The 27704-nt window shown below is 39.1% G+C and overlaps 2 protein-coding genes across 15 annotated transcripts in view; one reads left to right on the top strand and one right to left on the bottom strand.

Annotated features, from left to right (window-relative positions):
• The window catches only part of ARMC2 (armadillo repeat containing 2), a 92813-nt gene extending 72802 nt beyond the window's left edge, over nt 1-20011 (top strand). For all 9 annotated transcript variants that reach the window (XM_081186572.1, XM_081186573.1, XM_081186571.1 and 6 more), the window contains 13 exons: nt 155-231; nt 1428-1514; nt 2388-2563; nt 3906-4008; nt 4722-4942; nt 8603-8748; nt 10627-10726; nt 14065-14377; nt 16147-16269; nt 17462-17575; nt 18208-18340; nt 18496-18656; nt 19692-20011. In XM_081186572.1, the coding sequence (XP_081042698.1) occupies nt 155-231; nt 1428-1514; nt 2388-2563; nt 3906-4008; nt 4722-4942; nt 8603-8748; nt 10627-10726; nt 14065-14377; nt 16147-16269; nt 17462-17575; nt 18208-18340; nt 18496-18656; nt 19692-19816 (1879 nt within the window). In that variant the 3' untranslated portion in view covers nt 19817-20011. The remainder of the gene's footprint in view (nt 1-154; nt 232-1427; nt 1515-2387; nt 2564-3905; nt 4009-4721; nt 4943-8602; nt 8749-10626; nt 10727-14064; nt 14378-16146; nt 16270-17461; nt 17576-18207; nt 18341-18495; nt 18657-19691) is intronic.
• A 929-nt stretch (nt 20012-20940) lies between these two features.
• The window catches only part of SESN1 (sestrin 1), a 51778-nt gene continuing 45014 nt past the window's right edge, over nt 20941-27704 (bottom strand). For 5 of the 6 annotated variants that reach the window (XM_081186610.1, XM_081186612.1, XM_081186614.1 and 2 more), the window contains 5 exons: nt 26066-26213; nt 23892-24004; nt 23479-23669; nt 22668-22812; nt 20941-22007 (listed from right to left, as the gene is read on the bottom strand). In XM_081186610.1, the coding sequence (XP_081042736.1) occupies nt 21921-22007; nt 22668-22812; nt 23479-23669; nt 23892-24004; nt 26066-26213 (684 nt within the window). In that variant the 3' untranslated portion in view covers nt 20941-21920. The remainder of the gene's footprint in view (nt 22008-22667; nt 22813-23478; nt 23670-23891; nt 24005-26065; nt 26214-27704) is intronic. The other variant, XM_081186611.1, reaches the window with a different exon arrangement.

The following is a 27704-nucleotide window of genomic DNA, read 5'->3' on the forward strand; positions in this document are numbered from 1 at the left end:
TTTGGTGAAGTTCTACCAGCACTGAGGTGCACTTTCAATTTTCCAAAAATGACTTTCCCAGTTGTGTGCATGGAAAGCTGAAAGTGCTACTATGTACATGATGTTGATGTGTACCTACAGTTTTCTCTGTGTTAATCTCATTCCCATTTTTAAGTGACCAGGTTAACGGGCAAGAAAGTCCTTCATCATGCCTAGAAAACACTGAGTGGACTAAGTCTGCAACTGTGTCAGGTACATCACATAGTTTGGTTGAGTATAGATTTTTTTTTAATAAAAAAACTGGTTTTCTTTCTTGTACGCTGCTGGGTTGCACCTTTGCATTTAGAAAACATAAGTGATATGCATAGTTGTAAGCATCTGATTTTTTTCATGAAGCTGTTTTTATTGTGATAGCAGTCTTTCTCAACATTTTTCTTCAAGAAGTACTCACAGCTAACATTTTACAGGGTGTTGTAACATAACACCTGGAAATAACTCATTGGGGTTTACTTCCAAGTAAACATGCTTAGGAAAAATTGTGCCTGATACTAGCATGCCAACTAAATCTAAAAGTTGCACCATGCCAGCTTTCACACCTTGCTGCAGTGTGTCAGGTTTCTGAATAGACATGATGTTCTGTTTTATTTATTTTCTAACTAAAAATATAACCTGTACCTGAAATTTGAAATAGCCTTTAGATTTGTTTCACTTATATAATTTTTGAGTGTTCCCTTCTAATTAAAAACTGGGCTAGAAGTGATTCAACCTGCCTGGTACTCTAATTTGCTAAACAGGCATATTGGAAGCAACCCATTACAAAAGTCTTTTTAATGGAGCATTCAAAAGCTGCAAAAGAACATCATCACTCAGTATTATGATATGCTAGCAGTGGTTAGAATTCGTATGCAGCTGCCCAGTATACATTCTCATTTAGTACAGATTGACATAGATTAGGTAGTCAAGCTATTTTACACTGCTAAGAACCTGTTAGAGTGATTCACTTATATGTAAAGCTTAGTGTATTTCTTTTCCATTGCTTCTGCAAAAAGGTTGAAACAGTAAGCTTGGAAGGGTTCGACTTTCAGTGTTGCTAAGGCTTTTGTATTTACATACTAGGAACAGCAGCCAATAAATGCAAGCCAATGTCATTTCTCTGACCAGACTGCAAAGTTGTGGTTATGACCGACAAACCACCAAGACATTTTGTTCAACTTGTCATTTTTTGTTGTTTCCTTTAAAAAAAATATCAAACATACATTGAGGTAGTTGAAAATAATAACCTTAAATAATTTTTTATTGCTTGGGCAGATACTGTACTTCAGATTGTTAAGATTCCACTCATTTACACATTTTAAAGTATTAATATGGTTGTAGTTTTAAAATCAGTTTTGCATATGTTGTGTAAGTTTCATTGTGTGGTCACTTAATAACATGTTTTCAAATTTCAGAAAATACTTTGGAAGCTAATGAGACAGAAGAGGAAGAAAACTACTGGAATACGAAAATTTTACCAATTCTACATGAATTAGAGTCTGGTGCATAATGGTTTCTATGATACTTGTTATGACTTTCCCAAAATAGATTTTCCAATACTTACTTCCAGTAGTTGATATTCCACTTAATGTTCTTGCATTGGTAATATATTGTGGCCTATGGTTGAGGGCGTGATCCACATCCACTTTTTCAGCACTGTGATCAGGACTGCCATTTCAGATTTGGGGTAGGGGGAAATGCTATTTAACATGTACATGAAACCACTGGGGGTGGTCATTAGGAGATTTGGGCAGTGTCCTATCAGTATGCTGATGACATTCAGCTGATGCAGATCTCAATGATATCAGGTGACCTGCTTTTGCCTGCATGGTGTGAAATCAAACCATGGGGGCAAAAGCATAACCCGCAGGGTACTGACAGTCAGCTGATCATCAGTGCTTGTAGAACACTATGCACAATGCTTTGCAAGTTCCAAGGATCAGCTGGTCATTGAAGGTTGCAAAGCTTTGTGCATACGGCTTCATAGCACCTGAGGTGCTTTGCAAGTGTTGTCAATCACCTGATCAGTGGTGCCTGCAAACCCCATTTGGCTGAGCCACATGTTTACCTGCAACACATATGACATCATACATGGCATCTATGAATAGGGCAGGTGGGCGCAGCTTGTCCAAAATGGCATTACAGACCCAATGGAGAGAGCTGATGGGCCTAATTAGGCCCCTGGGCTGGAGATTCCTCACCACTGACCTAAAGGTTTCATGTTTAGGCTACAGTTTTTAGAATCATGCTTGATACTGAGTTGCTTACATCTCTGTAACACTTCCTTTTAGTCAATTTATGGTTTTGTTTTTTCTTGATGACTCTGAAAAATGTTTGATAATTGATGTTGCTTTATGCTTTTCCATATCAAATAGAAGACAACGTAGAAAGACTTTGCCATGCCTGTACTGTTCTCTATAAGGCCTTGGAGGAAGGAAATATGCTTTGCAAGCGATTTAAAAGACGAAATTTGCTTCTGAAGACTTTATACAAATTAGTTGACATTGCTTCAGATCCGCTTGGCCTGAAACTTGCAAAAATTATTCTGGACGTAAGTTAAAGTGTGGAGGGATCATGGTGCAATGTGATGTTTTGTATGTGCTTTAAGCACCCTGTTTGTGTGATATTGTATGATGAATCCTAAGTATCAAGAAACACAACAACTTTTCACAAAAGAGAACACACAGAGTTAAACCAAAATTTCAAAAATACTGGATTAACATAGTTTTATAAGTTTGAAATACAAATCCTGTGAGCATGTGATTTTTAATAATTGACATATTAAAACAAAAATATGTATTGCTACATGGTATCCCAAATACATGCTTTGTATTATTGGTTTTAGCGCACCAGAATATCCAGAATATTTGTCTGTTAATGCTGTGCTATGCATCAAACTGGAAAATTATAAGCATCTTTCAAGTGAATCAGACGTATTAGATTGTTAAATAAAGCCACAGAAACTTCCTGTTAGAAATATACCATTAAAATGCAACCCACAATAAAAAAAACATGAAATCTCTGATTAAAAAAACCCTAAGGATCTGGAAAAGAAATCCAGTGATTCTCTCATTGCTCTATGTATCATAGGCTCTTATTCTACATTAAAAATATTGGGGGGAAAGATGTGAAACACATTTGCATACTTTTAGTTTTCATACTCAGTGAAAATTTTAATACTGTTCCTGTAATGGGTGTGCAGGAACAGTCTTGTCAGCCGTTCTGACATGACGTTCTCATTTTTAGATTTTAAACTGCATTTGTAAAAAAACCCTTCACTCCTATAAAAATAAACCTCAGAATCATGAGTGCAATACAGATAGAATTAGGCACATCTGTAGAGATCTCTGTGACTTATGCACATGAATATGAACGAGTCTTTTAGTTGCCTTTTGGTTTCTATGCTTTTAATATATATTATTCATAAAAGGTTGAAGTCTCATTGAAACCAAGCTCATGCTTAAATCTCTCACACCAAAAACAGTGGAACTTAAAAATTGCATAAATGGTTTGAATTGCACCCTTTATTTTGTGTTTTGCCTGATTAAATTTTTGTGTAGTATTTCATGCATGCTTTCCATATCTTCTCACGAATGTGTGTGTGCCTTTATATGTGTGTGTGCTTGTTTGGAGAAGGAGCAGTCATATCACTTTTGCCCAGGAATTCAAGAGCACAGTTAGGAAAGGAGAGTCTGATAATTCTGTGATTAATTATGCCAGACAGCCCGTTATGATGTAACAACCCCAGCTTCCTAAACCATAGTTTAATATTTTTGGGAACCCATCAAGGCCTTCCTGCACTTTTTTGACACACTGATCCTGTCTATTTAAAACAGATTTCCCCATCAAGTATTGATTGCACTGATGTTGCTTTTTTCCTGTGTTATTTGCAGCTGAAAGTAAGTGGAAAGAATCTGCTTAATGTCTGCAAACTGGTGTTTAAAATAAGCAGAAATGAAAAAAATGATTCCATCATTCAACATGACCAAATATTGGGCAAGTATCTCTTAAATTCTACCGTGGCTGTAACCATGTTTTATTTCTTGGGTAATTTATAAGAGAAAATACACATTTAATTTGTTGGGGAAAATGGAGCCGTCTCGAAATGAAGCAGGAATGCAGACATGATTTCCAGGCTGCATTTTGATTTTAGATTGCTTCCCCCCTCCCCCCCGAGCATAAAGCACTCTGAATTTCCCACACTATTCAGTATCCAGGTATGTCTGCCTTTGATACTTCAAGGATGGAGGGAAGTTTTTATTTTAACCTTTTGAACTCAAATAAACCACAACTGAGCACCAGAAAAAATGTCAGCTCACATCTATATTCAGCCAGCCTGCTATCTTGAAGGTAGTGAATGTATTTGATACCAGAAAGTAATCAGTAATTATGATCCTTCATTTTGATTACTTAAAGTTTTGCATATGTACACTCTAAAATTGGGTGGCAGTAGCTTGTGTGAATCAGAGCTCTGCTCACCCAAGCTCCCTCCAGCCAGTTTCCCTGATACTGTAGCCCATCATCCCAGCCCTGTTCCTTTTCAGAACAGGGTTTTTTTTTGGGGGGGGGGGTGTAACAGCAGGCTGCCTTGGGAAGGAGGAGGTGGGGAATTTCCCTTGGGCAAATGTCTGGGCACTCCCACTCTTGTTCACTTCAAGGTAAGAGGCAATAAGCATTGTTCAGATTAGCATTCACAATTTTCTCCATAGATTCTCTGCTAGAAGTTCTGAAAGCTGAAGACTTGCAAGCAACTACTGAGGCCTTTCTCTATTGTATGGGCGCTATAAAATTCATTTCTGGAAATGCAAAGCTCATTAATGAGATGGTCAGCAAGGGAACTGTTGAAATACTGTTGCAACTAATGAAGCAGATCAATGAAATTAATGAAAATGATGCTCGGTTTTCCAGTTCAGGACACCTCTTGGTTCAGGTCAGAGTTAAACTTTTATTTCAACCAGATAAGATTTGGGACCAGTCTTGAGACTTTGCATAAAATATAAAACAATGAGAGGGAGAAAACAGGTATGTGTGTATTTATGTATAACAGTTGGAGCTTCACAAGTTATGGTAAAGAATAGGAAATATAGGAACAAACAAAAAATAACTAAAGATAGCAGTTTATATATTCCTGTATAAGGTACACACAATTATCTTTTTAAAACACTTTTGACTTTGCCCCTTAGATATTTTGATTTCTACTGGTTATCATTTGTTAATACAAAACACCAACTTTATTTTATTTAGAGCTTCCTTATATCAAAAGGAAAGCATTACCAATCACTGCTGTTTGTTTATCATTCCACACTTACTTAAATCCATTCAAATCTTGTTCAAGTGTAGTGCAAATTTATTTTCTCTGACTAGCTCATGTTGCCTAGATGAATTTGTTTAGAGTTGCCATACCCCTTATTTCAACATACTTACTAATCTCTTGAATCGTAGTCTCTGGTTTTATTTCCTGTACTTTACATATACAATTGCAGCTGCTATGATCACTTGAAAAAGAAGAGGTAATGACATATTACTCATAGAAAGATTCCCTTTACAAATAATGAAGATATGTAAAAATAAAAGTATTCTGGAAGCCAAAACATTCTGCCACATAAATAACAAAAGCTCTATTTTGCTAAATATAGTAACATGTGCTTTATTTTAGTCAGTAACGGAATCCTAACAGGGATCCAGAGCAAGCTTATAGGAAGTGCTGTTTGATGCTCTTACAATTATCTATCTCACCTGTTATGCACACAAACAATATGGTGGTGTTGGACTGTAGTGTATAGAGTCTATAATCATAGGGTCACTATGAGAAAATAGTACTTCAGCAAGGGAAGGCAAAAAAAAAAAAGTTTAATTCTTGTGACTACTTTCTATGCTTTTGGCAAGTTGGGGGAAAAGTGATAAAGGAATGGAATCAAATGTCTTTATGCCCTTTTCTATTATTTAAGAGGCAAAAGCAAGCTAGCAGAGAGGCAATTTTCAGAGGAGATTAGAAAAGGGATAGAGAATCAGTGAAGCAAAGAGATGCAAGATAGATGTTCCGTATAGCAGCAGTAGCCGATGAAAAAGCTCTTGTTCCAGTATGGATGATGATGAAACATGGAAATTGGAGTTTGACTATTGACAAGAGCAGAGGGGACATGCAGATCACTTTGCAAATGGCATTTATGTAAGTCTAGCAGTGGGAGTCATTGGTAAAGTTCTCATCAAAACAACCCCACTTTTGCTTGTATTGTGCTTTGTAGAAAGTTTACAATTTGGAGGGATTTTAATGTTGAATTAACCGAGATTATCATTACTATTGTGGTCATCACTCTGTAGAAGAGGAGATGCGACTCCAAGAGAACAATATGGTTGATATAACTGACAACTTAGCAGAGCCAGAGACAATACAGAAAAGAGCAACTAAAACAATGAAAGCATTGGAGCATGTTCTCTACAAGGAAAGGCTGGAGTCTTATTGGGAGTTTTCTATTTTTGGAAAAGATAACTATATGAGAAAGGATTATAAGTTTATGAACGGGATGGAGAAAGTGCAGAGAGAGACTTTTTATCCTTTTCTCTTCATATTAGGGTCATGTAATGAAATCAGTTGGCAGCATATTCAGAACAGTCAAGAGGAAGTATGTTCATCACACAGCATATAATTAGGGTGTAGAATTCACTTCTGAAATTATTGCCAGCCATGATTGTTTTCTTCCATGGAAGGAAGTATACCTCTGAATACCAAATTCTTGAAGGGTTGTTGACTTCATGGTCTGCTTGTGAGCTTCCAGGAAAAACAAAAGTTGCTCTGTTACAAGGGCAAGCTCCCTTTAACTAGCTGCCACTGTTCCAGAGCAACCCCAACTTGCCTTCCTTCATATCTCAGTTCACATTTTGTTAAAGCTGGATTATTTTTGTTCAGTGGGTTAGCTATTCAGAGAGTAGCAAATGAAGACATCCAAAATGTAGGAAGCTTTAAAAAAAAAACCCCAAAGCTGCTGTTCACCACCACCTGTCCCACTATTGGCAATCTTGTCCTTGCTAGCTTTACCAGTTGTTTGTATGTATAGTCTTCTTTTTGAACGCTCTGAAGTACATGAAAGGCAAAATATAAAAAGTTAACATTTAAACATGTGGAACCAAAAATTAAAATAGCCATAGCTCTCAGTCACTGACAAACCAGAGGCCTGCCTAAAAAGAAAACACTTAAATTGCCTTCTGAAAGGGATTTGCGCAGCGAACTCTGATTTGTGGATGCTATGTCAAAAAAGGCTTTACTGCTGGTAGAAACTAGTCTCTGTTACTGATGACATACTATCAGACCTCATGCTTCCTACTTTATGGCATAGCAAAGTACACGTGTAAGAAGACAAATTATCAAATACAATGGATCCATGCAGGGTTTAAAAAGTTAAAATCAGCACATTGAAATTAGGCTGGAAACAATGACCAGCGGACTTCTTGTAAATATGGTATAACATACTGCATGCAGTTAGTGGTGGACATATCCTGCTGTATTCTGAACCAGCTGAATTATCTTCAAGGGCAGCTTTACACAAACTGTAATATAGTAGTTAAGTTGTGAGGTTATCAGGGCATGCACATTACAAGTTGTGTGTTTAAAGAAGGGCACCATTGAAATTTGTGCTGAAAGGGGCACACTGAGCGCCACATGCAACACTTTGCCAACCCAGGAGGAAACTCAGATCCAGAAATATGCCCCAAATGCATTCCTGGTTCTTTGTGGGGAATGTTATCTTATCCAGGGCAAGCATTACTGATTTCAAGAAACTGCTAAAGCTAGTTCTGTTGGAAAAGAAATGGAGAACTGGGTATTGTCGGTATACTGATGATATCTCACTCCAAACTGCAAGACAACCTTCCCCAATGGTTGAATGCAGATGTTAAATATAAGAGAAACACTGCAGGCTAATTCCTGCAGAGAAGGGCAGCAGCCTCCTAAAACCACCTTCTGGATCCTTTCAGCAAGGTAGGAGTAGAACTACTGCAGAAGTATTGTCCTGTACTTCTAATCCACAAAGTTGGTCCAGAAGGATACTGAAAATGAAGGTGCTGAAAGTGGCAGAATTTGTACCCCTTCTGTCTATCTCCTGGTGAAGGTAAATCTTGGCCCCAACCCTTGGTCAGAAGCTAGATTGAAATAGGTTTAGGAAATTTGGTTTCATCCAGGAGTGTCTGTCATGGTTTGCTCTAGTATTTTGGTTAAAAAAAGGAAGGATCATCACACGCACATGCAGTAGTTCCCTGTCCAGTTGTGAAGAGATACTAGGTAAACAAGACAGGTCAAAAGGCAGGAGGAGATGGATTCACTTGTATCCAGGGAAGGAACAACATACTGTCTGCTTTTAAAATAGAGAAATGCGACTCGTGCTGTCCTCTATCCTGTTTTTTTAAATTATGTCTGTATCATTGCTTCGTATTCCAGAGTTTAAATAATCCACACTATTTCATACATGTCTGTAGAGTTTCTTAGAGCAGCCATCAGAGGAGGTTTAGGCTAGATCTAACCTTGTTAAATTTTCAAAAGTGTCTGGGACTCATAATAATGTGATGATTTATTCATGTTTAAATATATTTTCTCCAGCTCACTGCCACTTTGCGGAACTTGGTTGACTTGCCTCAGTCAAGGTGTAAGCTCCTGGACTCTGAAGCAATTCCAGAGCTTTGTCTGATGTTGGAGAAGCGTATGAACGACAAGGATGTCTGCACCAACGTGGCCAGAATATTCAGGTAAAGTCCTTTAAAGAAATACAATAGAGTTTGTTTGTTTCCCACGGAGCAAATACGTGCAGCACCCACTTCTTCACCTCCATCCCCAGCCATGCTGGTTTATTTTGTACTACCATCTTTTGTATGTGTGCAGCTTTAATCCTTGAAATATTGTTGTGGGTATTGTTTTGAAAGGGAAATGTTCTGCCTCATAGACTTAAGTCACATAAATGGACATACACAGAAACAGTCCTTAAGTACTGAAGTCAGCTTGTGTGCAGTTAGGGAATTTTAGACCCTGGACTTCATGGTTTTTATGGTGCCCCTTTTCTCTTTAAATAGCAGTGTTGGTTATTTTGCTTACTTCACAGCATGGCAAGCTAGCTCTCTGGTGTTTTGCTCATTTCACTGAGTGAGGCCCTGGACCCCAAAGTTCTGACCTGACGGCACCACTGCTTGCATTTGCCTTGCCTGAAATAGGACCCCGTTGCACATGCAGGCTGAACCTGCAGATTTAAATACGCTTCGCCTCCTCAAGTCGTATGACATTATTAACTAAATCTCTGTTTGGTCTCTCCTTTGTGCATGAGCCACCAGCATTGCTAAGCCCAAGAACCCCATGCAAAAATCACAAAAGGAACTTCTGTAGGAATTGAGCTGGGAAGCAATTCCTTTGCACATACACATTCCTAGGTTCAATCCTTGGCCTAATCAGTTAAGGAAGGATGTCCACAAATTACTGAAAGGCCTGTATCTCAAATTTCCCAGAGCAACTGTCAATGGGCTCTTCTACACCTCCTTCACAAATCCACATTTTCCAAATCCTTTTTGTACATTGTTTGTGCATTGTAGCCCTCAGTTGTTCCATACCACTGCTCACTTGTTATCACATCCCATTGTCACAGGACCACACACCCTGCTCATATGTTTTTTGGATTTAGAGTTATTTTGCTCATTTTGAAACCCATGGACCCTTTGTCAACAACCCATAAACCCAATTACACTCCTTTCTGTCACTGTTTCCAGCTGAAATAAGGAAAAGCACATGCCCTGCTTCTCCCTGCCCTGCGCCCCAGTATTTCTGTGGCACCATTTGATTACCTTTGCACTCTGAGTAAACATCACTTCTAGGTGTAGCAATGCAATTCAGTGATGCAGACCACTATCTCACCCTACTATTGTCTCTACCAGTCAGTATAAAGCCTTTTCTTTCCCAGAACAGCTGTGATGGATGCTTCATCTGCTTCTGAACCTTCCCTTATTGAGGCTCTGAGGGGGCATGACAAGGAAGGGTTTTACAGTGCAATCCTCTATATGTCTATTCATAAATAAGCCCCATTGAGTTCAGTAGAACTGACTCCCAGATAAATGCATTTAGGTTCTTAAGAAAAGGAGGTAAGGGAGGGGGGCTGTGGGGGACATGCTGCTGCTACTTGTCCTTTGCCAACACTGAAGATCCATGTTACTTTGCACTTTCCTTTGAGGCATGTTGGCCTGGATGGGAAAGGGGGTGTGGAGAGAGAGAGGGAGGGAGAGAAAGAAAGAAAGAGAGAGAGGGGGGGGGGTAGGCAGCACCATAGTTGAAACCTTGGATTTAGCATTCTGTCTGGGTCCCAAGGAGGCAATGGTTTTCTTGTCTTCCACTTTAATTGGAGATCTCAGATTCAGCTTTTGATTGTCATTGCCCTATGCAATATAATTAGCTATTCATTCATAACGGCTCAGCTCCTCTGTTATATAATCCTTATCTTTACTGTATTGGACCAGAATCCTAGCCTATCAGTATGAACACTGAAAAATATTTAAAAATGGAGCAAATGACTTGGCTTGGGCAAGAGCAAGGGACAACTGTAGGAAAAGTTACCCTACTGATGCATGTTATTATTTTTAAACATACAGCAAACTTTCTTCCTTCAATGACTGCTGTACAGCTTTGGCAGATTGCTCCAGATGTTACATCTTATTTTTAGCCCTGCTAAACAAACACCCAAAGAAGCAGGTCAGTTTTTTCATCTCCTGCTTTTTATATTTTAATCCTCGGATGTGTCTGTGGTGTCGTATGTGTGTAAGCCCATATTCAGTGACCTACTTTCATGTGCATTTACAAGATAGAAATTTTAAACGGTTGACAGCATTTCTAAATAGTAAATTATTGAAATGGACTCAACTTAGATTAACAGCGGGGGCGATATAAGGGACAGGCAGTTGATTAACTCCCTTCTTCTTCTTAGCATACAGATGAGTCGTTTTTGGAGTGTTGGGGCGGGATTCAACCGAGTTGTTGCACAAATAGAACAAAATCTGCTTGCGCAATGAGACTTTTCTCCTTTCACCTTCCCTTGCTTGATCCTATGCCCCCCAAATATGCTCTGAAGAGTTGGGGGGAACCTAGAACAGGTTTAAGGGGCGCATCGGGTGAAGAAGTCCTGTTGAGCGAGCTCTCACACACCCTTCTTGACGCTGCGTTGAATTCCCCACCCTTGACATTTCTCCTAATGGACTTCATTATCAGAAATAAGCAATATAAGGCCTATGTGTTATATTGGGCCAAACTTTAATTCTGACCGCCAGCCAGACATTGGCTCCACCATGCCTGCCTCGCTGCCCCTGCACCCCTCCCTTTCTCTGTTCATGTATTCTGCAGAGTGTCAGCCGGACAGAGGTCGGGCGAGAGGTGCAGCTCCACCACGGCATCCGCTGCTGCCACCAGGCCTGCAAGAAAGTTGCCACACAGTAGCAGTGCTACAATGGCTGGGTGACAACAGTGCATGGCACCAAGCTTCAGTGTACTAGACATATTTCACAAGCCTTACACTTGCTTCCCCTTTGCTTTAAGTGCTAAGTAGTCTGACTCCGTTCATGCTTGCTGCATTCATTGGGCACACCAAAGTAAGTGTGCATTGCAGCCTTAGGCTGATCGTAAGAATTTGTACTTGTAGGTAAATTCCATTGAAAACAGGCCTTCCAAGAGGAAATGTGTTTAAAAGCAGGAAGCCACCCCATGATAACTAAGATAATATAAAATTCCCTTTGTTATCTCACAGATCTGTGGGAAATGCTGAGCAGATAAAAATAGTTATTTTGTACTGGGAGTTTCAAAAAATGTTTCACCCGAATCCTTTGGCCTTTTATGCCTGGCGGGCAATTGGCCAGCATCTCAGAAGAATAGAGTAGCAGAGGCTAATGACCTTTCTTCACAGGGACAAGAAGTTATAGTGAGTGTCCCAAGAATTTTTGTACTAGGGTCTTTTCTTTAACATGTTAAGCACATAAAAAGGGTATGACCAGTGATACCAAAATGATGCATGAACAGCTAAATAGTGATGTCTTGCTTTGTTTTAAGCCCCACTGACTTCAGTTGAATTTATGTGCTTGAGGTCAAAGCCCCCACCTTTTAAATCTTCAATAGGGATTGCTTTACTTTTAAAGTGAGAAGTTTGTAATCCTTAAAAGATGTGGGTTTACTCAAATCTATACCAATTCCCCAGGGGATTTCTGTGGTGACTGAGCCAAAACCAGCCACAATGGGTCACTCTTTCTCCTTGGTAATGTCACTGGTACAAGGCTGGGCTGTTTTAGGCTGAATAATTCTTACTTAGAATGAAGTTATCTGAAATTATTGGGACTTAGTTCAAGGGAAATAAATTTAGAACAAAAATGTAATTATTTTAGTTTTAGGATACTAATAGAGATACAAAGAAATCATGCGTTCTACATAAGAGTAATAGTTTCTGTATTTTGGACCAAGTCTCAACAGATCTGCTCTCCCAGTTCATACTGTCGTTAATGCTCCTCTGTTTAAGATTTAATGAATGACAACTATTGCATTTCATGCTTCAGGAGTAACTTTCTTCCATTAAAGTTCAATTCTTCTTTACTAAATCCGACACATAGATTTTAAAATTATGGAATTTTCAATCAAATCAGAGTGATTAGGCTCATTGGAGAATTCATGACACCAACCAATGGACTATTGAGGACAAAGTTCCAGCCTAAAATGACTTTGAAGATAAGAATTTACTCCTGATGAAATACTTATGAGTAGCTCTGCATGTCTTATAGCTGCCTCTCACAGGGAATAGAGATATGGAAGACTTGTTTTCTGTGGGCTGACTAGTGCATGGTTTATTTTTCTTGTCGTGCAAAAAAGTGTCAGAATTCTGAAACCTTCCATCGCTTCCTCTAGTCTGTACTGTAGTATCCTGAAATTTACACTACTAATGCAATGCCAGACTTATTTTAGTAATTTTCTGTGAGCCCACAATCTCACAGTAGAAATCCCACCCTATCACACCCTTTTATTTATGTCTTTTCATAGCCTAGAATGTTACATAGAAAATAAGTATTCTGGTATAGCAAACTGCATAACAGCATGGACCTGATGTATGCAACAAATAATAACACAGCCAGAGCACTTTGCCTAGTGGTAATACCATTGGTAGAACAGTATATTCAGTCTCAGACCACCAGCCTATTGAACTAACTTTAAATCTGTCAGTCCAAGGTCTTATTTGTGGTGGTGTTTTGTTTCTTGCTACGTAAGATCCCATGACAAGCCTGCTGGATTGTACTAGTGGTTCATCTCACAATGGTGAATCAGATGTCTATGGGAAGCTTGCAAGCTGGAGATGAGTGCTTCAGCTCTCTCCCTGCAATTCCCTGCTGCTGGGAAACCCAGCCAGATGGGTTATTTATAATATATAAATAATAAATTATTATAGTCAGAAGCATCATGCCTCCAACAGTGGAGGTGGAACATAGCCATTGTGGCTCATAGCTGTTGGTAGCCTTGCCCTACTGTGCTAGCTGTCCTGAGAACATAAATTGTGTGAAGGTGCGAGATATAAATTGATGATATCTAGCTGATAATTCTAATTTATGACTGGACAGTCCTGTTTCCAGACTGCTGCATTTTAACAAAACGAGAAAGTCAAAAATATTTTAACTTTGTTCTCCTGATTCATCAGTTGCTTGGTAACTAACGAAGAAAGGTATTCCTCCATTCACATATGGGGATTAAAATAAACAAAACTGTAATAAAACAATAAAATACAGCTAATACAGTACCACCATAAAATAAAAACACTTTAAAACAGAAATATATGTACTTAGGACTATTAACACATTCTATTTTTAAAATATCACAAGGCATTCTTGGCTTCTATAAGGTTTTGACATGAGACAGGAGAGAGGTAATTTTACATGCTGTGGGTTTTTTCATTTTAAAATACTGTACAGTAGGTATTAACTGAAGTAAAGACGACCATTTTCTTCTTGCAAACCATTATTGATCACTTTTACTTACAGCAGGGATGTTTACATCTTCTTTAATTCCAGGATTTAGTCATCCGTATCATTTTTATTCTTGGAAATTTAACAGCAAAGAACAACCGGGCCCGGGAACAGTTTTTTGAGGTGCAAGGAAGCATTAATACCCTGATAGCACTATTCCAGGCTAATTGTGAAGCTGATTTAAATAGTAAACTGCTGGAAGGTGATGGCGATGTAAAAAATCTCAAGCATCCGTCTGAAGCAGAAGATGTGCTCATCAAACTTGTAAGAGTGGTTGCCAATTTGTCCATCCATCCCACTGTAGGCACAAGTCTGGCAACAAACCATCATATTGTGACATTACTCATTACAGTACTAGGTAAGAACTGCTTTGTTCTTAGAGGAAGAAACGTTTTTCCTTAAGTTTCCCATAGTGAAATAATTTAAATCCTGCTAAAGTGATGAAATTGGTTGATTAATGATACTAGAAAACTGGCTGCATCTCCAAGATTTCCCTAGTGTTTTCCAGTCATCCCCCAAACCATATTCACCATCATCTTCCTTTATCTGCAAGCTTGTCTGCTGTTCCAACTGCTGCATACCAGCCATCTCCTATAAACCATAGTGCATGTCATTTCTCCCCGATATTTCCTATATTAAGTTCAACATCTCAAAACTGAACCTCTTCACACCACCCTGTACCCTCTAGCTAGTTCCAGCTCCCACCCTCAGAAACTCAAGCACCCTTTGCTGATTTAGCCCATTGAGAAAACAAAGCAAGCCATCCATGCTGATTTTCTTCTTTCTGCTACAAAAACAATACTGAAACCAGAGGGAAGATGGTGTATTTTCTAGTTATATGACCATGAAGCCTTAAGCCACTGGGACCAAGCTCCTTTTCACATTTCAATGGAGCTTACTACTAGGTCAGTGTGACTTAGAATTTCACCAGGTTTTTCTATAGTGCAGTGTAGAGAATAGTGGTGGGCATACATCATAAATGCATAATACTTAATGTTTGTATAGCACACTCAAGCTTTCAGAGTTCTTCACGCATGCATTTGGTTCGTAATCCTTACAACATCCCTCAAAGGTAAAGTGATAGTATCTCCCATATTGCAGATAGGATGGTTGAGGTACAGAGAGAGTTGCTTGATTAGTTGCTTGAGTTGCTCTGGTCAGACCTCACCTGGAGTACTGTGTCCAGTTCTGGGCACCACAATTCAAGAAGGACACTGACAAACTGGAACGTGTCCAGAGGAGGGCAACCAAAATGGTCAAAGGCCTGGAAACGATGCCTTATGAGGAACGGCTAAGGGAGCTGAGCATGTTTAGCCTGGAGAAGAGGAGGTTAAGGGGTGATATGATAGCCATGTTCAAATATATAAAAGGATGTCATATAGAGGAGGGAGAAAGGTTGTTTTCTGCTGCTCCAGAGAAGCGGACACGGAGCAATGGATCCAAACTACAAGAAAGAAGATTCCACCTAAACATTAGGAAGAACTTCCTGACAGTAAGAGCTGTTCGACAGTGGAATTTGCTGCCAAGGAGTGTGGTGGAGTCTCCTTCTTTGGAGGTCTTTAAGCAGAGGCTTGACAACCATATGTCAGGAGTGCTCTGATGGTGTTTCCTGCTTGGCAGGGGGTTGGACTCGATGGCCCTTGTGGTCTATTCCAACTCTATGATTCTATGATTCTATGATTAAGACCACCTAATTAGTTGATGCATTCAGTCTTTTGGGCCACTATGCTACACCAACAAACTGGTATCAATGGTAAGCAGGATTGCTGGGGCTGTATTCTGTGATGATACACTCAGCTTTGATGGATATAAATTTGAGAGCCCATATAAGTAAGGTCTGGCATTGACATGTCTTGAAAGCCTCTCTCTCACTTGCAAATTTTCACAAGTCTTGCTGCACATTTCTTATTAAAATAGCAGTATGAAGGATTTTAGCAAGGAGAAAGGGCACATATGAACACCTCATGGAAAAACCAGGCATGATCACAATGCGGTTTTGGAATGGCCCAAAGCTTTCTTTTATGTAGTCTTTGGAATGTTGTGAACAACAGTCACCAAAGCTGTGAAATGTCAAAATGTTAAGTTCCTTGAAAAAACACTTATGTCTTTTTTTGTCCAAATTGCTAGAAAACAAATCAGTTGATGAATGTGAGGAGCTGGTTATTAATACCACAGCAACAATCAGCAATTTATCTTTCTACCAAGTGAAGAATTCTGTAATCCAGGAGAAGAAATTATATATTGCAGAGTGTAAGGATTTTTTTATTTAAAAAGATTAGTATATCATATTTCTGTTATTATAATGATATAATATCCCTCACTGTATTGAGCAACAGTGAGAAATAGCACTGAAATAAGACAGCTGTTATCTACTTTCTCAGTTTTGGTTGGTAAAGCTGATCTCATTTGATAATCCTTGTGGATGAAATGAATATGAAATTTGCTCAGTTTGCAAACTGGTTAGGCTGGAGAACAGCAGGTTAATTTCTTAACTGAATTGTTTCATCTGTGTTCTGCTGTTGCAACTTTGCTCAGGCCCAAGGTGGCTGATGAGTGTAGATCTAAACTCAAAGTTGCTCCTGCCCATTGCAGATTAAAAACTATAATATCAAATTTAAAGCTCAAGTATTAGGCTCAAAAACATTAAATGAGAAGACATTAACAGGAGTCTACACATATTCCAAGACTAGATGAGTATTTCCTTGGATTTAGGTAGTTTTTGGACTAGTTAGTTTTTTTGGAGTTGTAGTTACAGGAGAACTAGAAATTATTTTAGAATACTGAAAACTCAGTGAGTGATACTGAGGGGGGAACTGAAGAAGAGGAAAGGGCTGCAGCTGGAGAAAGAATACCATAACAATAGGCCAAATGTTAAATGTATCAGTATGTATTTTGCTTCATCCTGGTTTTGTACGTCTTTTAAAATAAGATCAAAAATAAAGGGGAAACTGTGGTGTCTGATCAAGAGATAGTTTCAGTGAGCATCTCCTGAGGGCAGATGTTATCATTGGACCCTGTAATATGCTACACCACAATGTAGGTCTGAACTTTGGATTCGTAATATCTTGTCCAGAGGCCTAACCATCTGTTTTAAGGCACACCCAAGCTGGTAGGTTTTGTGTGTGGTTAAATATGAAGGAGGGCAGAAATTATCATGCTCAAGGCATAACTCCTACAGAGCAAACTGCATGCCCTAGCAGTTGGTATTTCAGTTATTGCTGGCTTACCAAGTGTAACCAAAATGTGCTTGTCTAGTCACACATCAGTATTTTCATATGACAGAGATTCAGTAGTTTAGTTTCCAGCAGACTCTCTGAGTATTGAGCTTTCCTACTTCCACTCCTCTACGTTGTAAATTTTCTTCAGTTATTTAAGTGTGTTGCAAAGGTGACCAATTTCTTGAACTATGCTAAGTGCACCTTTTCTGCTTCTGTACTAACAGTGCTTTTAAAGCTATTAATGAGCAGTAATATGGATGGAATTCTAGAGGCTATTCGAGTCTTTGGTAACCTTTCACAATGCCATGAAATCTGTGACTTCATTATACAGCGAAAGGGTGAGTTTCTGTCCCATTAGACCAAATAAATAAATATCAGTTACATGACTACAATATGTTGCCTATTCAAGTTTAACGTATCGAGTGCTAAAATCCATTTACACCAAAATGGCGCCATTTGAAAGCATATGGATTAGAACAATGTGTCCGATAGGCTGCTTATAGACCTTGGAATTCAGAGATTCTCATTATACCAGAGCAGGTAATGTTGGGCAGATACATCATAATAGCTCTCCGTGACTAGGGCCACTCTGAAATCATAGCAGATAGACCATCAAAAAGGCAGAGGTTGCAAGAATTGGAGGGAAGTTAAAGGGCACCTATGGCCCATCGTGTTGTTGAGCATGTAGCAAAGATGTTAACAGTCTGAGCTGTTGGTAAAGCACATCTTATTTTAGTTGTTATAATAAAGAAGTTTAATGATTCAGCTTTGTAGTGCTCATATTGTTTAGCATTGGATAACTGCAACTTGGATGCTGGGAGTGAGAGAGTGGTATTCCGGCAGTGCACCACATAAATTCATGGGTTGTTGGGTTCTTCAAACTCTCAACACACATTTGTTTCATTGTTAACACTGTGAAAATTCTTAAAGACAATTTTGTTCTCTGAAATAGCTTTTTCTTGCCATCTAGTGTACAAGTTCATGATCGCTTTGCTCGATACCAAACACCAGGATGTCTGCTTTTCAGCCTGTGGAGTTCTCCTCAATCTTACAGTGGATAAAAGCAGGCGTAGTATATTGAACGAAGAAGGAGGCATTAAAAAGTGAGTTCAGAAAACTAGTGGGAGTTGGAGGGTTAAGTGAGCTTTTACTGACGTTTATGTTGGGGAGGAGAGAAACATCCACGTTTAAGGACGGCCTCAGAAAAGGTAGTCCTGACAAAAGTGTTAAACTAGTCTTTACTCCATTATTGCAACAGGTTGATCGATTGTTTGAGAGACTTTGGGCCTACAGACTGGCAGCTGGCTTGTTTGATATGTAAAACTTTGTGGAACTACAGTGAGAATGTTAGCATGGCTAAGGCTTGCTTTGAAGATGACGAATCAAACACCTTGCTCGTTATCCTTGCATCATTTTTAGGTAAGCTGTAAAAGCCAATCTCATTACCCTTCCTTAACAAGTAGAATGAAAATACAGAAGCTACTCACTCAGACAGCTGTATTCTGAATACTATGTATAGTGCTGGTTACCTCCTCGCAAGAAGAGGTTGGACACCTCCCCTAGATAGAGTAAGATCCAAAAAGTCTTCCTTGACTGCTCTGAAGGATTCTGGGGAAGGAGAGGAATTCCTTTTTGTGCAAGTGGGAAACTACAACTAGATATCACCCATATTGTCTTCAGTTTGCAGGTAGGGAAATGCAAAAGGCAGAGGCATGACAGAATTGAATAAAGTCATTAAGAGAATGGAATATATTTTTCTTCCTCTTAGGTAATACTAGAATTTAGTGTTAATGCCATGAAAGTGACTGGCAGTAGTTTCAAAACAAATGAAAGCACTTCACAAAATGCACACGTACCTTATGGCAGCAAATGCCATAAATAATGGTAATGGCCACAGGCATAGATTGCCTAAAATCAATTGGGGGGTGCATTTTTGTCAATAGCTATGAGCTATAACAGTACCTTCATGTTCGGAGGAAGCATGTCTCTGAATACCAACTGTGGTGAGGAGCAAAACATAGGGGAGGGCTCTTGCCTTCAGGCCTGTCTTGAGAGCTGTCCAGAAGCAGTCAGCTGTGGGCCGTGATGCTGTACTAAATAGCGTCTTTGTCTAATCCAGCAGGGCTCCAATGTTTTACCTCTACTTCTGATCATTGTAATTCTATTGTGTTGAATCCAACTAAGCCATATTTACCGAGAAACTACCTCTTGTTCAAATGGCAGTATAGCAGCTGTGTGAAATTATCTACGCAGTGTTCCATCTAGACCAGAATCAACACTCACTGCTGTCACATGCACAAGGTGGATTTTTAAGAAGACATTGGCACTATTTTTCTGAGTCTTACTCACGTTTACTAAAAGGAAAATCCTGCATGTTTTGTGAAGAGACCCTAAATAATTTAAATGCATTGTTCTGTTTCATATTGACTGATATCATTGTTGTTCTTGCTGCAGATGAAGAATTAGCTCTGGATTACAATTTGGACGATTTAAGAGATTATCACAAACTTTGCTGGGAAACAGAGTTCAAACCTGTGGCGCAGAAGCTTCTCCAGAGGATTCAAAACTGCAACTTTTGAATTCCTTATTTTAAGGTGGGTGCGGAGGATACTCCAGTGGCCGTTTATGCAAAGTTGTTGCACTCAAAAGTGCTTTGACAGAAAGTGGCTTTAGGTAGTTTTCTTTTGTATTAGCATGTACGTTTATTGTATGATACCTTTTTCTTAAATTTCCAGTGGCATTTAGGGATGTAAAAATAAACCAGCTGCAGCATCTGGTTTGTGTGTCTTTTTAGAAAGCTAAAAATATGCCCCAAGACAGTAGAAGTTTGCAGAAAAAGTGATTATCACATGATGAGCAAGGATTCACTGTTCCTTGTCCTGCTGACTTGGGATATTAAATATGCATTTATTAGATCGGATTGTAGAAAATAGAGCCTTAATGGGGGGGAAATAGCAACTTCTGGCCTCTCCTTCTGTGATTTCCAGAAATTTAGAGGTGCACTAAATCAGCATTAAGAGGGGTTTTTTTCATGTGTGTAGCTAAAATTAGACATTGCCCCCCAATCCTATGTTTCATACAACTGTTTTTTAGATAATGGAGTGTTCTCATACTAACTCAACTAAGACATTGCCCATAGAGAAACTGATTATATGACTTGCTATCAACAAAATAGTGGTGGAAAATCTCTACTACATTATACAGAAGAGGCACATGCCCAAATAACCTCTATAGGAGATTTTGCATCGTTAGCTCCTATTTGGTTTAATGCAAAACTACTATATTCTACTCTTCCCTCTGATGCTTTAAAAAAAGGGCTGCATCTGTTTTAAAACTGAAACTAAACAATCTGCAAAGAGGCAAGCATCAGCTTTATACAATATCCTTGAAGAACTGAGAACATCTTTGGATGTTGATATTATTAGACTTCAATTGCTTTATACAGCAATTAGTAGAAGGTATGTTTTAGCCTAAGCCAATTTAAGAACCACACATTCGTTCTATGATTTTTTGGATCAGCATAAACCTTGTATTTTATTTTTTTTACTAGAGGAAATAGCAGATGCTTCCTGTTAAACTGTCAAGGGTTGCATTTTAGTTTTTTGTTCTTTCCCCTCAAACACAAATAGACAGCAGTGCAGGGCCAGATATCGCACTCACTACTCTATACTAGTTAATGCTAGTTCAAATAAAATGCCTGAAATAAGAACAGAACAAAAATTGTTTTATTTAAACAATTCAGTAATACTGACAGATTTTATAGCAGTTCATGCTGCTCATACAAAAGTATCCATATATTTTCCAGAAACAGCTGTATGACAAACTTAAGGGTTTTATCGTTATGCTATTTTCCTGCTTGACTACATAAGCTAAGTGATGGACCATAGGCATGGGTAAGCAAATGTATTGAGAGGCTGCCTGATAGTCTGAATTAACTTTCCCACACCTTAGATAACTTCTAGGAACAATAAGAAATAGGAGAATGTTTGTCCTTGTTACCAAGCATTTAGCATTTCACATAGTTGCAGTCTTAAGCAGCTTTGAAAATTCTTACTCCTTTTCACACTGTTGATTTAGCCACACAACCACTGTGAACAAGTCCAGGCCAGTAACATTTTTTTTAAAAGAAAGCTAGACACTCCTGTTACAATCAAAACTGTTAGTGTGAATACAGTTCAGTTTCAAATCATTAGCAAGGACTTTCTCTAATAACCATATAAGGCTCAGATTTCATTTGCAGCTTAATTGGAATTGCTAGTCTCTTCATTTCACTAGCAAGTACAGCAGCATCAAGACGTTTCCTTTAAAAAATATCAATTATTCTTATATCAAAAGCAGAAGTCTTTAAATTCTCCTCGTGTCCCCAGATTTTGTTATCTACTTGCAACAAATACAAGATTTACGTAATTAACTACTTGGCTGCCACAAATCATGGTTTCCTGTGCAGGAAACCTGTGCAGGTTTCCTGAGCAGGCTGTAGTGATCAAGGAGCCTCTCTGAACAATTTTGTCCACCAAGCCCAGTAGCAATATTCCACCAAGGAAGGAGCTGAAACTAAAAGAAAGTTATGGCACAATCGATCTCATGGCTTTTAGCCACCACTGGTTCCGAAGCTCGGTAGCATCTCCTAGTAGGCAGCACCTGCTGCACCTTCCAACCCAGTTAGCCAGCCAGCCAAACATTTCAGGTCATGTAGCGAGTAATGGCTCTCAGAGCATACAGCAGTTCAGCCTGCATCCGCGCTTCTATGAGAAGCAAATTGACATGAACCTTTAAAGAAGAAAAGAAGCATAGCTGAGTTTCAAGTATGTCTCCTGTCCAGAGTATTGTTGTCAAGCATGCAGGATTTCTGTGATTAAACGTTTCACTGGTCAACTCATTAGGCTGTGAACCCAGTAGCAGTGGCATGGTGGCTACTGGCCCTGGATCTGTAAAGAGTGCATGTTTCTCCATCTGACAGCCATGGTCACTGTTTGAAAGTATTAAAATGAATCAACAGAAAAAAATATTAAACCACTAGAATCCTGTGTACAGAAGACAGGCAAGTGGGAAATAGTGCCCAATACATCCTCACTGTGTGATAAGGTTGGCCAATGTAAAATGAAGGCACTGTGTAGAGCCTTCCCTGGGATCTAAGAACATACTATGTAGGTGCTGTAGGCAGAGGCCTACCCTTAATGAGATCTTTGATCAAGCTTGCTACAGTGATGTGAACCAACATCATTATAATCCTTATTCTCTCATACTATGAATGTAAAAATACAAACACTGCTTATTTGAAAAAAGTATACAAGTTTGTAATAAATGGGAGATTAAATCTACGTAGAATCATGGGAGTTGCAAACAAAATGTATTGGCCTCATTATCTAACCGTCAAGCAACATTATTGCTCAATATAGGAAAGTCAAAATATATGTTTGAAGAACATACCTTCTCAGAGTGTTTGAACTGTCTCCAAAAGCTATCATACATTCTGTTTGTGGTCTTCTCAGGAGCACACACCACAGTTTTGATGTAAATTTTAAAACTGCGATCCAGTAGCTGGTTAATTTCACCATAGTCATAGTCATCATATCTGTTTGGAATTAAGGGAAAAACTTATCTCTCCAAAAACAAATATTTTTGTCATTACAGTACGATCATCATAGTAGCTACTTGACAGGAATAGGTGTTTCTGTGGATCTCCAACCACAGCCCCATGACAGTAGCCTTCTGAATACTTTCTCCTCTTCTCTCCAGTTGAACAACTTCCCTTCTCCAGTGCTTTTCTCTGCTTCCCACAGCTCTGGAAGATTACTTCCTTTGTGTGAAGCAGCACTATCACATGGTGCTTACAGTCCTACAGGTTTCTTCTGCCTTTCTCTATCCTGCAGATCACTGCTTCCCATGCCCCTACCCACAAATAATTCCAGTTCCTTGGTGATTTCTTCAGGCCATGAACCTGAGAGTAGTATAAAACCCTATTCCATACTAGCATTTTATTTTATTTTATTTCAAATTAAGGCAAATTACATTCCAAGCCACTAGGCTATTTGCTCTGACCTGGAACTCCTTATCAGCTTATCCAATTAATGTATCCATGACTGCTGCAGCATGGGACAACATAACTTTTGATGTAAGTTTTGCAAAGTATTCCTTACAGGTTATGTATACTAAACTCAGAATGTCAACAATGTCTAGCATAACAAACAAGTGCACAGCGTTACCATAAAGCTGCCCATATACACATAACAGGACCAACCTTATTCCAAACATACAATGGATATAATTCCAGATTGCCCGCCTGAGCATTGAGGTATCCACATCTTTATGCATGGCCATTGTGTTGTAAGTCAGGTTGTATGCAATCTGAAACTTCTCATCTATCAACTGCCCCACATCTGGATAGAGACGATTTACCAATGAATAGCCATGGTCTTCCCATGAATAGTCCTTAAAAACAAATTCGGTACGTGAGTGCAAGTTCCCAAGAAAGGTGCCATTGTATTACACACACAGTTTTAAGCTAAGCTTGCAAATGGATTTGAAATGGCTTAAGGAAACACAATCTTATTTTCTTAGGATAATAGCAAAGCCCTACAATGAGCTTAGTGTATAAATACTAGTTATGCAGCGCACTCTTCCAAGTTTTGCTACTTGCAACCTAAGTCTTACCTGAACATGGAACGTGGGTACTTGCATTCCATGTCTGGAGAAATCTTTATAGCCATAGCTAGTATCCTCAAAGTGGCGAGACACATCTCTTGTTGGCACAGATTCTTCATCTTCTGTTAAAAATGTAACAAAACATTGCAAAACTTAACACCGAAAGCCCTGACACAAATGGCTACAATTTAAAAATTGTATCCCTTTAGTTTGAAAATCCTTTTCTAGACCAAATACGGACAAATCAATTAAAATTGATAGTTTATTAGACAAAACATTTTATTAAATGCAACATTGAACCTATATTACAGAAGTAGAGAAGTAGAGAATATGTAGCCCTCCAGATGTGGTTCAGACTACAGTCCCATCAGCCCCAGCCAGTGTGACTGATGTCAGGGTTGATGGAACTTGTAGTCAATATCATATAGAGGGCCACCAGTTCCCTATCCCTCAGCTATGTGAAATTCAAGGCCATAACTCTGTATTTTGTGTTTATTCATTTATTTTGTATTTTTATGCTGCGAACCATGAAGGGCAGTATATAAATAAAATAAATAACATCCACATATTAATGCAAGTCGTGAGCATATAATTTCTCTACATCTGACTTGATGAACAGAAAAAAATACAGGGCCAGGAATTAGTAACAAGTCTTCTTGTTTCTGGTCTTAGCATTTCATTCTGTACATTTCAAGCTCATTGGTATGGTCAGATGGGATTGAAACACATTGTTGCTTTAAGTTGAATGGCAGCATTTTTAGGATTTCAGCCAAACTTTGGGATCACATGCAGCCCACCACTACACTAGTTTTTCACTGGATATGTCCTTGCATCCATGTGCTCTTGACATGACACTGCACTGACACAACAATACTAAACGTTCCAAGATAGAATAAAAAATGAATGCTACAGAAAACCATGTCAACAACTAGCAACATCCTGCTTCTAGGTTTTTATGGCAGTGGAAAGGAGGATATAAACAGAATTTAAGATTGGAGTAAAACCAAAGTATAGCAAAAGGAGGATATCTTTAGTTTCAAGTACAGTGGTGCCTCGCAAGACGAAATTAATTCGTTCCGCGAGTTTTTTCATCTAGCGAATTTTTCGTCTTGCAAAGCACGGTGTAGGAAAAGTTTTGGAAAAGCTTCAAAAATCACCAAAAACCTCAGAAAAGGCTACCACACCGCGTTCTATGAGTTGCTCCTCGAAGTCAAGTCGCAACTGTATTAACGGTGTTAAGAAAAAGGAAACAAACTTGCAAAAAACGCAAGACGTTCTCGTCTTGCGAAGCAAGCCCATAGGGAAATTAGTCTTGCGAAGCAGCTCAAAAACCGCAAAACCCTTTCGTCTAGCGAGTTTTTCGTCTAGCGAGTTTTTCGTCTTGCGGGGCACCACTGTACTATTTTGCCTGCGTATTTCCACCTAATCATGTATACATGTTAATGGCAAACAGTTCCAAATATTTAATGCTTTCTCTGTGTTGGTATGGCCACACTCCAGATACAGCCAGATACAGACTCACTCCCCATTGGGAGGCCATAAACTCCAGACTCATAGAAGTAACAAGCGTGGTCAGGTACATAAGATTAGCTGTAGTCTTGGTACAATCAACAGTGTTGATGGAAACAAAGTCCATACTCCCACACCCCATTATGCCCCAAAATAAAGTGCACCTCAACAGTGCTAGGTGCAAGCAGACTGCAGATCTGCTTGTTGCTGGGTTTGTATTTTCATTTTAATATACCTGGACTTTTTTTTGTAGGTGCCTAACGAATGAAATAAACGACTCTAGGTGGCTCTTCCAAGTAGGGAAGGCCAGGGCTCTCTTCTGCTGCTAGTGTTAGCTGACAGCCAGTGGGAAAGGGTCACCTTAATTAAGCAGTAGACACACTGGGTGGGGCATGACAACACACACATCCCTTGGCAACATACCTCCCTACATGCGTAGGTTTGTGTCTTGGGCAACTACCCAGATGAACTGATTAACTTGTAATTAAGATTTTGAGTTATAAAGGAGATCGGTGTTTTTAATGTATTTCATTATCTGTTCATGACAGTGGAAACTTGCTGTGATCTGGAATTGACAAAAGCATTTTACTATCTAACTTGATAGGCAACACTAAGACATGCGCCACAAGCCAAGATGGTTTTTAAAGATATGTTGACTTTAACTATGTTCCCACCTGAGCAACACACCAACATGCTTTCTCTCTTTTCCTTCTCAAAACGAGTGGCTTTTTCTTCTTGACTGGCTTTAACATCATCTCTGCATTCCTGTAGTTGCTTCAGTTTTTCCATAAGTGCTTCTACTTCACAGAAAGGCTCAGTGGTCTTTAAAAAAACACCAATATTCTAATGCATTGGGATATTGTACTGAGAGTATACAGTCACAGGTAAGTATAAACATTATACTATGTTCCAGTTCTATGCCTCCCTGCTTACTACCTTAAATTCAATGGTGCCCTCAGTTTTGTTGATATTCTATTTGCCTTTATTATGCAATGATGTAATGCAGAATTAACAGTTATAGCTGTTTCTGGACAGGGATACCTGGCTACAGTGTTTGATGCATTAGTAGCTGAAGTACATCCTATTAAGTTTTGTCCAAAAGCTGCAGCTTGTGCAAAATGCTGTCCAAAGATCTAAAGTTCTTAAAAAATGGCTATTTCAAAAAAAGGTATTAACAAAAAACACAACAGCTACATTTAAAATTGGCATCACATACCTACAAGAAAATTTAGTTGATATAACATCCAACATAAGTGACATAACATCCAATTTCTGTCTATCACCTTGTTCTCAGGCTGTAGTTTGATGTAAAAGATGTTAGGAATAATTAAAACAAATGCTCTATTCCTGCTAGTACTTCACCCCCCCACCCGCAAAAGATAGCAACATTACTGATTAAACATCTCACTTGTGAAATGTGATGTGTTTTTTATAACTGAAATTCATTAGGACTGCTTTTCACATTATTGTGTTGTTGTTAATAATAATAATAATAATAATAATAATACTACACATACATACAAAGTGTATGTGCATTCTTGGGAGTTGGAATCTGCTTCATGGTAAGCCTGTTTCTCACCTTTGGAACCTTTTAATAATTCTCAGTGACACATTGTTTTTGACAATGGCAAAAGTCACTAGACCAGCTAAACCAGGGGTTGGCAAGGTTTACTTTGCCTTGGGCCAGTTCACTCCAGTGGAGATCCCTCCGTGGGCCAGATCACGCCCACAATTTTCGGTACCACGGAAGCAAGTCCCCACACTGTGCTGGTTTAGCACAGCACATGGGGACTCGCTGAGCAGGCAGCTCGTGGGCTGGTTAAATGACCCCTGTCGGCTGCTTGTGGCCCATGGGCCTTAGGTTGCCGACCCCTGAACTAAACCATCATATTAAATTAGTGAGGACTTGAACAATTTCAGTTCAATTTTGATCAGCTCCACACCTCTCACGGCAAATAAATTTCTTGAATTGACACTTGTATTTTCCATATCAAGTGTGTACGTCAGGCATAGGCAAACTCAGCCCTCCAGATGTTTTGGGACTACAACCTCCATCATCCCTGACCACTGGTCCTGTTAGCTAGGGGTGATGGGAGTCTTAGTCCCAAAACATCTGGAGGGCCAAGTTTGCCTATGCCTGCTGTACGTTATCCACATTTAGGGACCTTGGTCTAACTGGGCTTCCCTGATGCGTTTGCTTCAGAAAATACAAATACAGTTTCTACATTCATACAAGTACAAATACATTTGCTGCTTTGAAAAGTCACTGATTTCTGCCCCCACCCCCAATGAATAAAAAAGTGCTACTGGGAT

Source organism: Podarcis bocagei, assembly GCF_964188305.1.
Source record: "Podarcis bocagei genome assembly, chromosome: 3".
In the NCBI taxonomy this organism is placed as follows: domain Eukaryota; kingdom Metazoa; phylum Chordata; class Lepidosauria; order Squamata; family Lacertidae; genus Podarcis; species Podarcis bocagei.